At 21.1% G+C, this 15,151-nt stretch overlaps 2 protein-coding genes across 9 annotated transcripts; one reads left to right on the forward strand and one right to left on the reverse strand.

The window, feature by feature from the left end:
• Positions 1-246: 246 nt before the first annotated feature.
• Positions 247-10,002, forward strand: LOC100870451 (uncharacterized). Of its 2 annotated transcripts, XM_012494681.3 has the most exons (10): positions 247-525; positions 1,556-1,618; positions 1,756-1,893; positions 1,952-2,113; positions 2,281-2,578; positions 2,721-2,884; positions 2,985-3,150; positions 8,217-8,871; positions 9,299-9,521; positions 9,625-10,002. In XM_012494681.3, exons 1-10 carry the CDS (start codon positions 478-480, stop codon positions 9,811-9,813), a joined length of 2,106 nt encoding a protein of 701 aa, XP_012350135.3. In that variant the 5' UTR covers positions 247-477; the 3' UTR covers positions 9,814-10,002. The 2 variants fall into 2 exon arrangements, with proteins under 2 accessions (XP_012350135.3, XP_031776193.2); XM_031920333.2 differs by lacking the exons at positions 247-525; positions 1,556-1,618; positions 1,756-1,893; ... (2 more) ...; positions 2,721-2,884; positions 2,985-3,150 and adding exons at positions 5,646-5,839; positions 7,164-7,437.
• On the reverse strand, positions 9,505-12,677 carry LOC100867553 (Dachs ligand with SH3s). Of its 7 annotated transcripts, none has more exons than XR_015293567.1 (7): positions 12,560-12,677; positions 12,299-12,471; positions 11,580-11,815; positions 11,008-11,379; positions 10,473-10,743; positions 9,892-10,291; positions 9,505-9,802 (listed from the first exon to the last, which is right to left on the reverse strand). XR_015293567.1 is itself a non-coding variant. In XM_086913024.1 (5 exons), exons 1-5 carry the CDS (start codon positions 12,345-12,347, stop codon positions 10,017-10,019), a joined length of 1,203 nt encoding a protein of 400 aa, XP_086769150.1. In that variant the 5' UTR covers positions 12,348-12,623; the 3' UTR covers positions 9,505-10,016. The 7 variants fall into 7 exon arrangements, 1 of the variants encoding a protein (XP_086769150.1); XR_015293570.1 differs by having other exon boundaries at positions 9,908-10,291; positions 12,560-12,665; XR_015293572.1 differs by having other exon boundaries at positions 9,908-10,291; positions 12,545-12,637.
• Positions 12,678-15,151: the final 2,474 nt, after the last annotated feature.

The following is a 15,151-nucleotide window of genomic DNA, read 5'->3' on the forward strand; positions in this document are numbered from 1 at the left end:
TTTTTAAAAACATAATGAAAATTATAAATAAAATTTAAAATTATTTAAACTTACAACATTATATTGAACTATAATATTAACAACAAAATAGCGAAAACAAAAAAATATTTTTTGTTAAATACATATTTTTCTTAAGAAAAAATTATTATTGATATATATAATGTTATTTATTCATTAGTATATATATATATATATATATACACACACACACACTACTATGTACTATTTACACAACTACACCTATATACACTTATAACAATTTAGTGCTTACTATTCAGAAGTATCTGTATTCTATACTTAATGTGCGTAATTGTTTAACGTTTTCTTTTTAAAATATGAATGACAATAGATAATTTTATATGCTAATTATTATAAAAGTTATTTATTATTTAAAGAATTATACATATTCATAAAAACTCATAATGAATTGAATTTTATAATTATGAGACAAGTTATTTAAATGTCAATAATTAAAGAATGGATGTTACGGATAATGCTGATGGATCTTTAGATCCTCGCATACAGGTAATTAATTATATTTGAAAAATCATTTTTTTCGTGTTCATTCTTATATTGCTAAGAAAAAACGGATAAGATAAAGCTTATTATAGGTTATATACGTAAATAACCCATTACTAAATACAATAGTAATGTCTAATACAGGCTGGTACCGTGTTCCACTTTACTTTCACTTCATTTTCGTTGTATAAAATTATAAATTTGTTAATTAATTATAAATTTTAATAATATTTAATAATATTATTTTAATAATATTTTAATTGTTTATTGCATACTATCTATTTTTGAAAATAATATATTATATGTATACATTTTTATGCTCAATATTAATAATTAATATTATATATGTATATTAATATTAATAGTTAGTAAAATAATAATAATAGTGAAATTAGTAAAAAAAAAAATAGTAAAAATTATTATATAATAATTTAAAAAAATTAAAAATACAAATTTATTCATTTACCATAATTATTTTTTCTATTAAGCAAGAAACTAATAATAAAAATAATAAAGGAAAATAAATTATTAATTATAAAAATAATATATTTTATTTATTTTTAAATATTTATTATAAGAAATACAAAAAAAAAATAATTTAAATAATTAAAAGTATTTTTATAAAATTAGGTTTAAAATATTAAAATATTAAAATATATTTTATAAAATGTAATGGCAATTATAATTTTTCCCAGATGCAGATTATTTAAAATAAATATTAAATAATAAAGAAATACAATTATATTTAAATAATATTACATAATAACATTATTATATTTAAATATATAATGAATGTTCTTATTATAGTTTTATATATCTATATTTTATTTATATTTTTAATTATATGTCATAAAAATTTTTGAATTATCAAAATTTAAAAATACATATTGAAAAATATTGCAAAAAATTAATATTAAATATAAATTATTTTTATGTATATTTTTTATTATCATTTTTATTATCATTACATTAATATCAAATATTTTATAAAATTATTTAATATAAATCATTTTAAATTTTTTTTTTAAATTTTTAGATTGAGTTGGAAAATTTAAATGATGCAACAGATGATATAAATAAACTTGAAACTGAATTAGATGTAAGTTATGTTATTAATTTTTTTTTATATTACACAATATATGTATTTAATGCATAATGAATTAATATTTCAATATAAAATATTAAAAAAATTATAAAATTATAAAATTAATATAAAATATAACATTTATTATATAGGAAGCTCATACTGCTTTTAGACAATTATTATCTGAAACTACTAAAAGATTAAAAGAAATATTAAATAAGGTAGGAAATAGTTATGTTGAAAAAGCAAGATGTTATTATGAAGCACTTGAAGTAGCACGTCAAGCTCAGGTGAGATATTGAAAATATTTGTTAAATTTTAAAAAATAATTAATTAAATCTTATATAGATAAAATGTCAACAACAAGCTCAACTATTTCAAAGAGCAAGTGAAATTCATGCAGCAGCAAAAGAAACTGTAGCATTAGCTGAAAGTAGATTTATGTCCCATCAACATGAATGGAATTTTGATCAAGCTTGGCAGGATATGTTAAATCATGCAACTCTTAAAGTAAGTTATTAATAAATTAATTTATAAATTATATATTAAAATATATAATAAAATATGATATGATGATGAATATAATAAAACGAATATGATAAATAGAAAATAAAAATTACTTAGTTTTATTAGTATATGATATATACTATGAATATATATAATCATGATTATCATAGGTTATGGATGCTGAAAATCAAAAAGCAGAATGTGGTAGAGAACATTATAGAAGAGCAGTATTATTTAATGATGCTGAAAAAAAACTACTTCAATTAGAAGAAAAACATCATCGCTCCATAATAAAAGCACGACCATATTTTGAAGTTAAAGCACAATGCGATCAGATGTTAGCAACTCAAAAAGAACGAGTTGAATGTTTACAAAAAGCAATACAAGATGCAAAATCTAATTATGCCACAAGTCTCCGTAGATTAGAAGAAATTAGTAATCAAATACATCAACAGCGCCAGGATTATGGTACATGTACTGCTTAATATTATTTTAATCAATAATTTCATATAAATCTCTATAACTTTATATTAAAAGTATACAACTTTAATTTAAATTAAAATCTATTATATCAATATTTTTTAAATAATTATATTTGTTATACTTTTAGATTTTATAGCTAATGGACCGCGAGAACCAGGTGTTGGTGCGGAATTAGTTAGTCCACAAAAGACTTCAAATTATGACATAGAATTTAATCAATCAAATAGCAATAGAATAAAAGATATTATGAATAATCAAATGAAGAAATATAGTAGAATACAAGATTATGATGTTAGTAAAAACTTCGTAATCTTTCTTGTAATAAAAGATAATGTACTTAAAAATATTAATTTTAATTAATTAATCAATTTATCAATTTGTTATGTTGTAGAATTCTTGTCAATTACAAGAAGATATAGAATATCTTGGAAAAAGATCAGTTGATGGAAGTGAAGCAATATCTTCTCAATGGGAGTTAGAGCTAGAAGCTAATTTAGAAAATTTGAATAATTTATCTCTTAAGAATTCTGTACTTGATCATGATAGTAAAAATGAAAGTACCAATTTACATTTTTATAATGAAGAGAATTCAAAATCAAATAAGTTTTTAGAAAAATTAAATTATAAATTTTCTCAAGATAAAGATCATTCTATTCAAAATTTAAAGCAACCGAAAAATCTGTTTAAGGATTTTAAAACTTTGAAAAATCCATTTGTAAATAAGTCTTTAATGACATATTTTGAAGAACCAAGTAAGGATACATTAAACGATTCAAAATTAAATAAACATAAAACTAATATAAAAGATAGTAAATCAAAATCATTAAATAGTAGCCCTATGAAAATAAATATATTTAATTTAAGCTCGAAATTCATGGAAAAGAACATACATCAGAGAATAGCAAAATATGTGCCAAATAATGTTTTCAATTTTGGTTTTAGTAATAATAAATCTCAAAGTAATAGCGATCTTAATCTATCTTCGAATCTTCATACCAGTTTTATAGAAAAATATCAAAGTTTTGATAATATTATAGATAATAAGACTGAAAATTTCAAAGATAATGTTACGAATTTAAAGTATATACAATCGTTTGTAGTAAAAGAAGTCAATGATAATGGCCTAAATGTTGCAACAAAATTGCAAAATGCACAATTAATCAATTCTAATACCGTAAATTTACAATTAAAAACGGATATGATATCGAAAAAAAAATGGTTTAGGTCTAATTCTACACAATTCTTACCTTCTAACATTAGTTCATCGCCAATAAAATCAGCTGTATATTTATCAAATGAACAATCTTTAAATACAAATTTATCTTATTCTAGTAAATATTCTGTTTCAAAATTATCAGAAAAACAATTAATTATTAACGAATTACCATTATTTAAAAAAGATAATTTATTGATCAATAATAAAAATAAAAGTATTAGTATGATTAATCTAAGTGAAAAACAGAATTTTGTATCATGGGATGATTTACATTTAAATAATATAAAAAGTTTTTATTTAAGTTCAGAAATGTTACCAAATTTAAAAGATAGTTCATTTTCTAAATTTATAAGTTAAAGATATAATCAAATTAAATAAATGTGATATATTAAATATTTCATAATTTTCTAATAAGTTTAAACATAATTAAAATATATTATTTTTCACTTTAATTTATATAAAAATTAATAATATCGAATAATCATATAAATTTTATTTGATAAGTTATATGTGTATAGGATGTTCTTTTGGAAACATCCAACATCGATATCTCGAAAATCATGTATTTTCGGGGAAAGGGTTGAATTTTCAAGATATCTATGTTGAAAGTTATTCAAATGAATACCCAATAAAGTAAGTATAAATATAAATTATTTATTAAAGAGAAATAAAAAAAATTAAATAATTATATTATGTTAATGTAAAACATGAATCTCATCTTAACTGCAATTGATTTAAAAATTGTACAATATGTTTCTATATATGTACATATAAGAAATGAAGTTATGTCAGAAAAATTATATATTTATGATAATATTTTTTTGTAACAAATACATTATTTGTACTTGTATTCAATTATGCATTAAATTATTTTTCATTATTGTTTCATTATATTTAAAATTGTTATTAATTATATATACTCTTTTTATTCAATTGTATATATTATTAATTTTCACATTATAATAAATATTATATTATTTTTTTGAAATTTCTTTTTCGATCATTATAATAATAAAATTTTGTATTAAGTAATTTATTTAATTTATTTATATTATTAATTTTATTATTATTATATTATTATATTTGGAATATTATTATAATATTGGAAAAATTTATTAACATATTTATAAAAAAAATCCGAAAAAATTTTTACAGATATTAATTTATTTAATTATGCTAATTACTATTTATATCATTTACTTTAAAAAATTCTGTATATTAATATTCTAAATTGAATTATGCAATTTCATATATCAAAAGAAATTTATATTGAAATAAAATCTTTGTTAATTATATTTCCAAAAATATAATAATAAATAAATATATATAAAATTATTACATATATATTTAATATTTATTACAATTAACAATTACTTTAATAATAAATAATTTTATATTCATTTTTTAAAATGATTACAAAGAATTATTAATAAAAATAATAAATAAGATTTATTTTATATATTATATATAAGATATATTAATTAGCTTATATATAATATATAGTTCTGTATTATGCTTTTAATCATATTTATAAATATGTCAAGTTATTAATGATCAATCGATTATTAGCTGTGAACATAAAAATTATCGTTGAATTAAATGTAATTAACAGTAGGACAAAGATAGATTTATATCTTAATGCCGAATTTTTAAATATAGATAATTACATAAACATTACATGAAATATAACATTAATTTTTTGCAATACATAATAAAATTGCAAATGATGTAAATAAAATAATATATTTAAATTTCTTATAATCGTTGAATTATTTTTTTGACAAAACTTTGAAAAGAAAAGATTAAAAATAAAGGTTTAAATAAAACTTTATAGATATAATGATATAATAATATAAATATAGATAAAAGTAGAAAAAATAATAATAATCTAAATATCAAAAAATACGTTTTTTTCAAAGTCTAGTTCTCAAATATTTGAAGGTATCGAAAAGTGACAAAGAAGATAGATGTCAAAATGGTTTTTCAAATGTAATAAGCAAATCATACGTATCGCAGTTTATCTCGTCAATGTACGTGAAACGTTTTTAAGTAATAAATTGTAGCGAATTAAAAACACAAAGACTTTAATAGACATTTTATATACACAAGTTATCCATTTATTCGAAAATATTATTGAAACTATTATATTATTTATAAACTTATTAAAATCAAGAGAATTGAAAAATATTCATATTTAAAAATAATTGTGAATACGATATTGAAGGCATATTTGGCAATACTTTCTAATCTGGTAATTATCTAAATTTTTTATTGTAAAAATCTGTCATCATTTTAAATTATGTACATATTACACATATTAAATTATTTTATTTTTCATATGTAAATAAAAAAATGGCAAAGAAGAACTTATAACATATTTAGTAATTCAATTAATTATATATGTGTATTTTAAAGATAGAATTAAAAATAATAATTATATTATAAATAATTATTTTATCATAATTTTTTTAGTCATATATTTGTTAAAATTTTAAAAATTATCATTGTTTCATATACATATATTGAAAAAAATATAATTTATGAAATATATTTACATTTATACATCTATTTTGATATTGCAAAAAAATAAAAACTATTTTAGAAAAATATTTTAAAAAAAATAAAAAAAACGGAATTAAAATTTATAATAATATTCATTACATTTTACAGTAACAAGAAGTGCATTATTACATACAATAGACAAACATTTAGAGAGTTATTCAAAGTGATATACGAGCTGACCCGAGAATCCAAAGAAAAGAAAATGGATAAAGAAAATCATCGAGTTAACAAAGCAAACTGCAATCCGATAAAGAATCAGAACGAGGCACGTGATTTAGTATTCAAGGGAGACGAGATTCGAAATTGTGAATAAATAGATTGATCCATTTTAATTTTTTACCAGCAATATTCTATTTTAAGGAATAATTTAAATTATTTTATCGTATATTTATATTTGAAATATACAATAAATTTTTTTACAGACTTCAAAAAAACCTTTTTTTTTTATAAAAAATATTTATTATTTATATAATGCAATTCATAATTTATTTAAATAAAATTACGCTATAACATCGAGAAATTGGAAATAAATTGAAAATACATTTAGATTAAAATCTAATTTCTTTGAAGCATATGGATTTTTTATGTATTAATGTGTTATGTAAAGAAATATTTGAAAATAATTTAAGATATGTATACTTAGTTTAACTTAAATCGCAATAGAATCCATTAAATAGAAAGATTATATTTTGAATAATATTTTTATTATGTGATAGGCAGATAAAATCTGAATTAAAAATTATAACTTACAATTTGATTATATGTAATAGTAGCATGAAAGAATTTTTTCAGCGTGCAGAACTGAAAGATCAAAGTGATGAAAAGAAGATACAAGAAAACAAAAATTTTAGAATTGGAACGACCAAAGAGAAAGAAATAAAGTGCGAAGAAGATATGAAAGAAGATGAAGAATTACTGATACCACATGGGAATACGATGTTTGGACTCTGTGCTATTTGTCATCTCGCTCTTGGAAATATAAATTCTAATTTTAGTCAATATATTCCTTGTTCAAAGGGTCATGCTGTATGTCAACGTTGTATTCAACACTTTGCGCTTCAATCAGGTTAATTAACATAATCTTTTCAAATTAATAAAATAATTATCATTAATATACAGAGACATCTAAAACGGGAATATGATTATGAATATCTCATTTGTTGTTAATAATAAATTAAACTTTACTTGGAGAAATACATAATCTGACATTAATCACTTTTTTTTATAGAAGAGCAATTTTATTTTTTTTTTAATGTTTTTTTAATTTTTTTTAACTTTCAGTAAAGTATTTCCATGAATGTTTTCAAATGAATACTATGAATTATAATTAATGGTTATTCAAAATCAATTACAATGAAAAATATATTAATTTAAAAAAATTTTCATTGATCGTTGTTATATCATTTTTATAATTATTTTCTTAAGAATCATTAAATAGTACTACACAATAATATACAATAATATGTACTTAAACTTCATATTGTATAACTTAAAATTCATATCTGTTCATAAATATTGTTATTATTTTAAGATATATGTATCATCGAACAAAGTACGGATTTATAATATTCATCTTGCGAAATGAAAGTATGAAAGTGAAAGAAGTTGATATGATTTTCATTTATGATTTTGTCCTAACAAACAATATTAATCTATTTGATTGATTTATTAATAATGCTTGATTAATTTTTAAAAATAACTTATTTCTCATTTTAGTTGACTTTGAATAATTTTGAGCAGTCATCAATAACAAATCATTACATTCATCTTGAAACATTTTGTCAGAATATATCATTTTATTTAAAAAGAAATAAAGTTGATAGAAATAAAAATTATATATTGCAGATCCCGGTTGTATTCTTTGTCATGCACAGTATCAACAATCAAATATAAATTTATCACGAGAAAGTAATGTTAGTTTGAATTCAATATACACACATTTAAAGAGAATGCAAATTCCACGACAACAATCGGAATATTATTCCAAGCATCATCAACATTTACAGCAATACATCCCTATTGACATTGAACAATCATATAACAAGTCTTGGAATCAAAATTATCCATGTACAACACAAAATATCGAAAGAAATACATTAGGATATTACAATGATTACTTTGAAGAGATATCCGATTATGACCAAATTAAAGAACAAAATAACATGCGCGAACTACGAAATAAAAATTGTGACAAACAGAAACGACAAAGTTATTGTAATTTATTTAAAAAAGGAAATACAGAGTCATATATGTCCGAAGCAAAAGTTAGCGGACAAATTAGCGCAGAATGTTCTCGAAGACCGATTCGCTGTCCACGAGTTGATTGTGCCATAAACGTAGCTTTTTCAGCATTAACTCATCATTTCATTTTTGATCATCCGGAAGTACCTATCCTGAATGTAGAGCCAGGTATTAAAAGTACACTCATCGTCAGTTTTAGTGCCCTATCTTCCAATTCTAGTAGATGTCTGGCTCTCCTTTTAGTTTCCGGTAAACTCTCGTGAGTATAAACAAATATATTTTATTTAATATAATATTCAAAATTTACTGTTATTATTATAGAAATAAATCTTTTTCATTCAAATATAAAATAAATAAATAAAAATGAATGTTAAATATTTGTACATTTAAAAAAATTATTATCACTATTAACAATATAAAAAAAATAATTTAGAAGAGAATTGAAGAATAATATATTTTTTAATTATATTATTTTATTGTATTTATTTTTCTATGACTTATGTATAATTTATTTAAAAATTTTGAATTAATCTTCTAATTTCTAATTAAAATTTTTATTCTTTTCAAATAAATTTTTTTTATTGTTAATGGTAATAAAAAGATTTTAGATATATCAAGTATATGTATAAAAAGACATATAATATTTTAAAAATGCAATCAATTTAATATTAAATTTTTACACTAAGAGAACCTGTTGCGAGATTGTTTAATGGTAGTCAAATCAACCCAAAATATCGAAATCGTTTACCATTACCAGTATTAGCTGCTCGGCTACATTGTACAGATCAGTGTATATCTAATGACAAGATTAATAAAAAGAAAAATTTTCGTGAGAAAGATATAATTATCGCTTGGGTTGCTGGACTGGATATTGGAAATACAACAAACAAACTTTTATGTAGTATTCAGGTATATTATATAATTTTGCTAACAAACAAATATTTAGTTAAACAAATGATTAATATCTATGTACATAATAAATGATATGCATATTTGACTACTTTTATAACAGGCTGTAGACAAGATTGATAATGAAGGCTTACGTTGCCTAACATATACAGGTCCAGTGAATTCATTAAGAACTGCTCAATGTCCTCAAGACATTTTTTCAACAGGTGATTGCATAGTTCTACATGAAGGTCTTCTCAGTCACATTACATCAGATTGTGCTACACTCAATGTCAATGTTACTGTGCATTAAATATATTACAAATGTGATATATTAAATTAAATTTCAATATTAATTAAAACGCCCATTAAAGGCAGGAATAATACTTACACAAAAAAAATCGTACCTTTGATATATATCCAAATTTTGGGTATCGTTTGAAGTGTAATACTATGTAATAGTATATTATTATTTGAATATATATATAAATGTTAGAGAAAAGTATGTTTGATATGTTATAAACTCGTCATAGCAGGAGGTCGAGCATACGCTTTTGGAATAAATCCATATTTACGAGTTTTAGGCGCGTATGCCCACAACCAACCATCTACAGTTTGATTTCCTAAATCCGCATATATCCAGTCAGCTCTTCTCACAGATAAGTCATCTGGCGCCTGCGCCTTATAATCGTAAAGTACCACTAATTCCGTGCCATTTGTCTCATCTCGAAAATCTCGTAAACCTTTTTGTTGTAATGATTCATTTCCTGACATATTGTTATTTCCTTTTCCTTAAAATGAAATAACAAATATAAATTAATAATTAATAATTAAATAAATATTAATATTAATCGAATTTAAATATAGAAATTAAAATTTTATATTATATCAAATAATATTATATAATTAAATTTGAATTTAAATTTTTCTGTTTTATTAATTTTAATTTCTACTAAAAAAAATGAAGCCAACCTAAAGCATGCGTTTCTGTTGATGTAGTAGCTACAGTAGTAGTGGTAGTGGTTGTAGTAGTTGTAGTTGCATATGAATGGAGAACATGTCCTGGATAGACAAATCCAGATGGTACAAATCCTTCATTACCATCACAATGTCTTAGTACCCAAAACCAATCAGGATCATCTCGATTGAGTACAGTTACAAATTCACCTCTTTCTACACTAACATCATTTTCATCTCTGGCCACAAAGGTATAAAGTACAATGTACCTTCCAGCTGATGGATCCTATAATGTATGTGATACAAATATATATTTTATTATATTTTTAGTATCCAGTTATTATCTTTTATTATTTAATATATATGTATATATATATAATATATATAAATATGTATATAATTTATAATATATATATAATAAAATATTATTATGTAATTAATTTAAAAATTACTATATAGGTATATTATATATTAATAAATAATTATTTTTATTTAAATATATAAAATTAAAATATTAAATTTAAAATATTAATTAAATTTATATACGTACCTTAAAAAAAGGATGTACATCTGGCTGAGAGGATATAGTTTGAATAGAATTTTGAGACTGTGTAATGTTAGATCTATTAACATTTACATCAGCAGTGGTAATATTACGAGTATAACTTTCACAGTCTGATGCTGATCCAGTATCAGTTTGTTGTGCATCTACTGTTTGTGAACGACCTGTACCGGTAAAATCACAATCAGTTTCATTAGATCTTGGCAATTTTTTTTTTACATTGTTAAGAGTAGCAAGTGTTAATTCAGCAAGCTGAGACGTATAAGGTGCACAATATGAATGTGGAACAAAACCTTCCATACGTGTATCAGCTGCTATTACGTACACCCAATCATTTTCTCTGTATAAAACATTTACAACCTAAAACATGTAAAAAAAAAAAAAAAAACAAAATAACACTGATAAAGATACAATATATTCAATACAAGAGAGGAAATTAAAGTTAAACTTATGAACATAAAGTAAATATGAGAATATAAAATTAAAATAAATATATATTACTTTATATACATATGTTTTAATCTTATTTAAAAAATATATAATAGAAAAAAATTGCTAACCTGGCCCCGTTTTACTTGAAGTTCATCATCAACACATGGTGTAAAATCATGAACAATAACCATTTTACTATCTGGTGATAAACCATTTTCTTTTTCTATACCTACTCTAACTAATGTTTCAATACTAGCACTTCCTGTTATACGACCAGGAGGTAATGGTACTTTTGTTCCCAAACCAAGACCTGTGCCTCCTGTTCCAGTACAATCCTTTTCCAAATTGAAATTATGTACTCCGGCTGAAACAAAATTAAATTAAAAATTAATTTAAAATTTTCAAATGTTCAAAAAGATTTTATTTTTAAAGATGAGAAAAGAAATTATAAAATATATAAAAAATATTGTTAATACTATATTATCTATCATTATAAAATAAAAAGTAGCAAATTTAGCAAAATTATTTATCAAAAAAATTATTTTAATATAATAATGTATTAAAAAATTATTATAAATTAATTATTATTTATTAATATTTTATTAATATTATTTCTTAATAGTTTTATCTAATATATTTTTATTATTTAATATATCTAATATATTTATAATATTTAATATATACAAAAAAGATTAACTATAAATGTAATATATTGCAATTATGTTATATATAATTTAAAATATAATATACAATATATTATATGTGTACATATTTATATAATTTTTGATATAAATTTTTTAAATTTAAAAAATTTTTCCTCTATTCAATTCAATATTTTATTACTTACGTTTCTTTTTCTTTCCTCGTCGTATACGAACTGGACACAAAAAAGCCATTCTGATTTTTTAAAGCTTAACAAAATTACATTTCCAGAACATGAATCGTTAAGATTGCTGAAATATTACTGGAGCAACGTATAACAAGCAGAAGCATATTAAACATTATGAAATCTTCTCATACCTTAAAATTAAAATTAATGTTTAAAACATTTTAATATTTACAAGTATGAATATATATACAATAAAGACATAACGGTAAAATCTCGAACCAGAAATCCAATTAGTCCTTCGTTCTCCTGAAGGATTTTTGATGAAACTGAAATATAGATATTTGTAGTCGTAAATGCAACAGGTAGACGGCGCTTCAGCTATATTCTATATGTCAAATGAAAACATTAATAACATAATATAAATGTACATGTATACATTATTAAAAATATATATTTTTATAAAGAAGTTAGAAAGAAGAAAATTATGGTTATAATTATGGTTTATATTATTATACTAACAAATTATTTATAATTACGATTTGAACATATAAATATAAAATTTATTGTTTATACTCAATGGATTATTATGGATTATTAAATATATAAAAATATTATTTGATAAATGCATTCAAAATTAATATGATATATGTAATATATAAAATTAATATCTATATAATATAGTTATATATATAATTGCATTTATTATTATATGCTAATTTATTATTAAATTTATGATGCCATATGATGAAATAAAAGTGTATTTTTTTTAGTGTAAAATTTTATATTAAATTATTGTAATGTTTATTTGTGTACAAATAATAAAAATTTTAATAATATATTTTTATTAGATATTATTTATATTTGTAACATTATATTAAAAATTAAACAATTTGTTATTTAATTTTTTTTTACCAATATTTAAAAACAGTAAAAAATTTAAATTAATTTTTATCTTTTTTTGATTAATAAATATAGAGATATATATAACAAATTTTTAAATAAAATAGATAATATTTAATATTGCATTTTTTCATATTAAAGAACAAATAAAATAATTATGTGAATAAAAATAATTTTTTCAAAATTTAAATAGGCATAAACATTTTCTAAAATAAACTATAATAGATGATAACATTAATAAATGATATCATCTAATCAAAATAAAATATTTATAAAAAGAAATTGTTTTATTATTTTTTGGATAAATTTATATACTATGTAAAATATATATAATAAATAAATAAAAAAAAATCAAAGCATTAACATGAAAAAATTTTATTTAATCGAAACGTCGTTTATTATCTCAATTAATATAAATGACGATAATAGCCTTATCTATAACAATTTCGCTTCATATACATTTAACAATGAGTATTTTTTTTTTTTTGGAAAATAATTATATGTACATTTACCCTACAATTATGCCAAAAATCAGATCACTACTGGATCTACTTCATATCCATCATTAAATATCGATTCATAAGAATATGGAATTCGTCGTTCGAATACGGAAATTCGATTATACAAAATTCAGAATAACGTTAAAGTGATTAGAAAATTGTATAACATTAAATGGTTCTAAATCGCTTTTTTTTATTAGTAGATAATATTATTCAAAAGTTCAACGCTATATAAGTACGTCATCAGGGACATGGTCTTACATATAGTAAAGATTCTGATAGTAAAACATCTTCGAAAGTCTTATAGTTAAGAAAATTTAGAATATTGGAAAAGACATCCATATATTCTTTCTTTTTAATTTTTTCCTTTGTTGTAAAATATATAAAATTCAAATGAAACATTAAATTTTGTACTTTCATATTGCACTTCTTTTATGTATTTAATTTCTTAAAAATATTTATTAATTATGTAGTATACGAAACACATTTATTCTAAATCTATTATGTCATCTATTGAAGAGTAAGGATAAGTTAAGAAAATAAACTATTGATAGAACATGCACGAGATAATTTATACTCGAATCTCGGCACATTTTACTAGCATAATACATACCACGTCCCCATATAAATACAAAATTTTTTCATATTATTATTAATTCATTAAAATAATCAATAATTTTTAGTTATTATTTATCTTATTGATGAAACAAATCTATCGTGATATCGAAGTCAATTTGAAATAAAACATTCTATTATATTTGAAAAAGTGTGCATCTACTTATATATTTTATCAAGATCAATAAACACACTAAATAGTTATTATTATTAAGTTCACCCATGAAGCAATATTTTACGCATACTCTATTTTATAAATATCACGTATAAGATTGTTTAATTCTATGAAATAATTTGCAGCGAATATAATATTTTATTGCGTTTGAATATTTTACATAATGAACGCTTTATCTATATCACTCAATAGTTTATTTTCTTGAATTCCGATTCATGGATAAAGACAAAACAAGATATTGAAACTCGTTCGATTAATATTTCATATTTCTATGTCTAACGTGAGCACAGAATTCTATTATAGCCTAATATTTGAAATAAAAGTCGAACAAGTTTTAAAAATATTAATGCATTAATATACGCATATTGAATACAATATCGCATAAAATATTGAGCGTATGCGTAGAATAATGCAATAATTATTCTAACTACTATTCGCGCACGCGTTTCATTTTTTAAAATTGAACTAAATATATCATAACAATAACGATATTTCTTATTTATGAATACTCTGATAACATCTCATTTTTATAAATCACCCTAATCAATTAAGAGCCAATTGGCAGAATAATATTTATTCGAACGAACGAAATCCACATTAACGCGTTGCGTATCGTGCATAAATGTTAATAAAGTCAGGCGTCGCATATTATGTATTTATTTGTAATTTCCCATTTTAACT

The sequence above is a fragment of the Apis florea genome, unplaced genomic scaffold, assembly GCF_048593485.1.
Source record: "Apis florea isolate Af1SG1 unplaced genomic scaffold, ASM4859348v1 contig_3496_pilon, whole genome shotgun sequence".
NCBI lineage: Eukaryota > Metazoa > Arthropoda > Insecta > Hymenoptera > Apidae > Apis > Apis florea.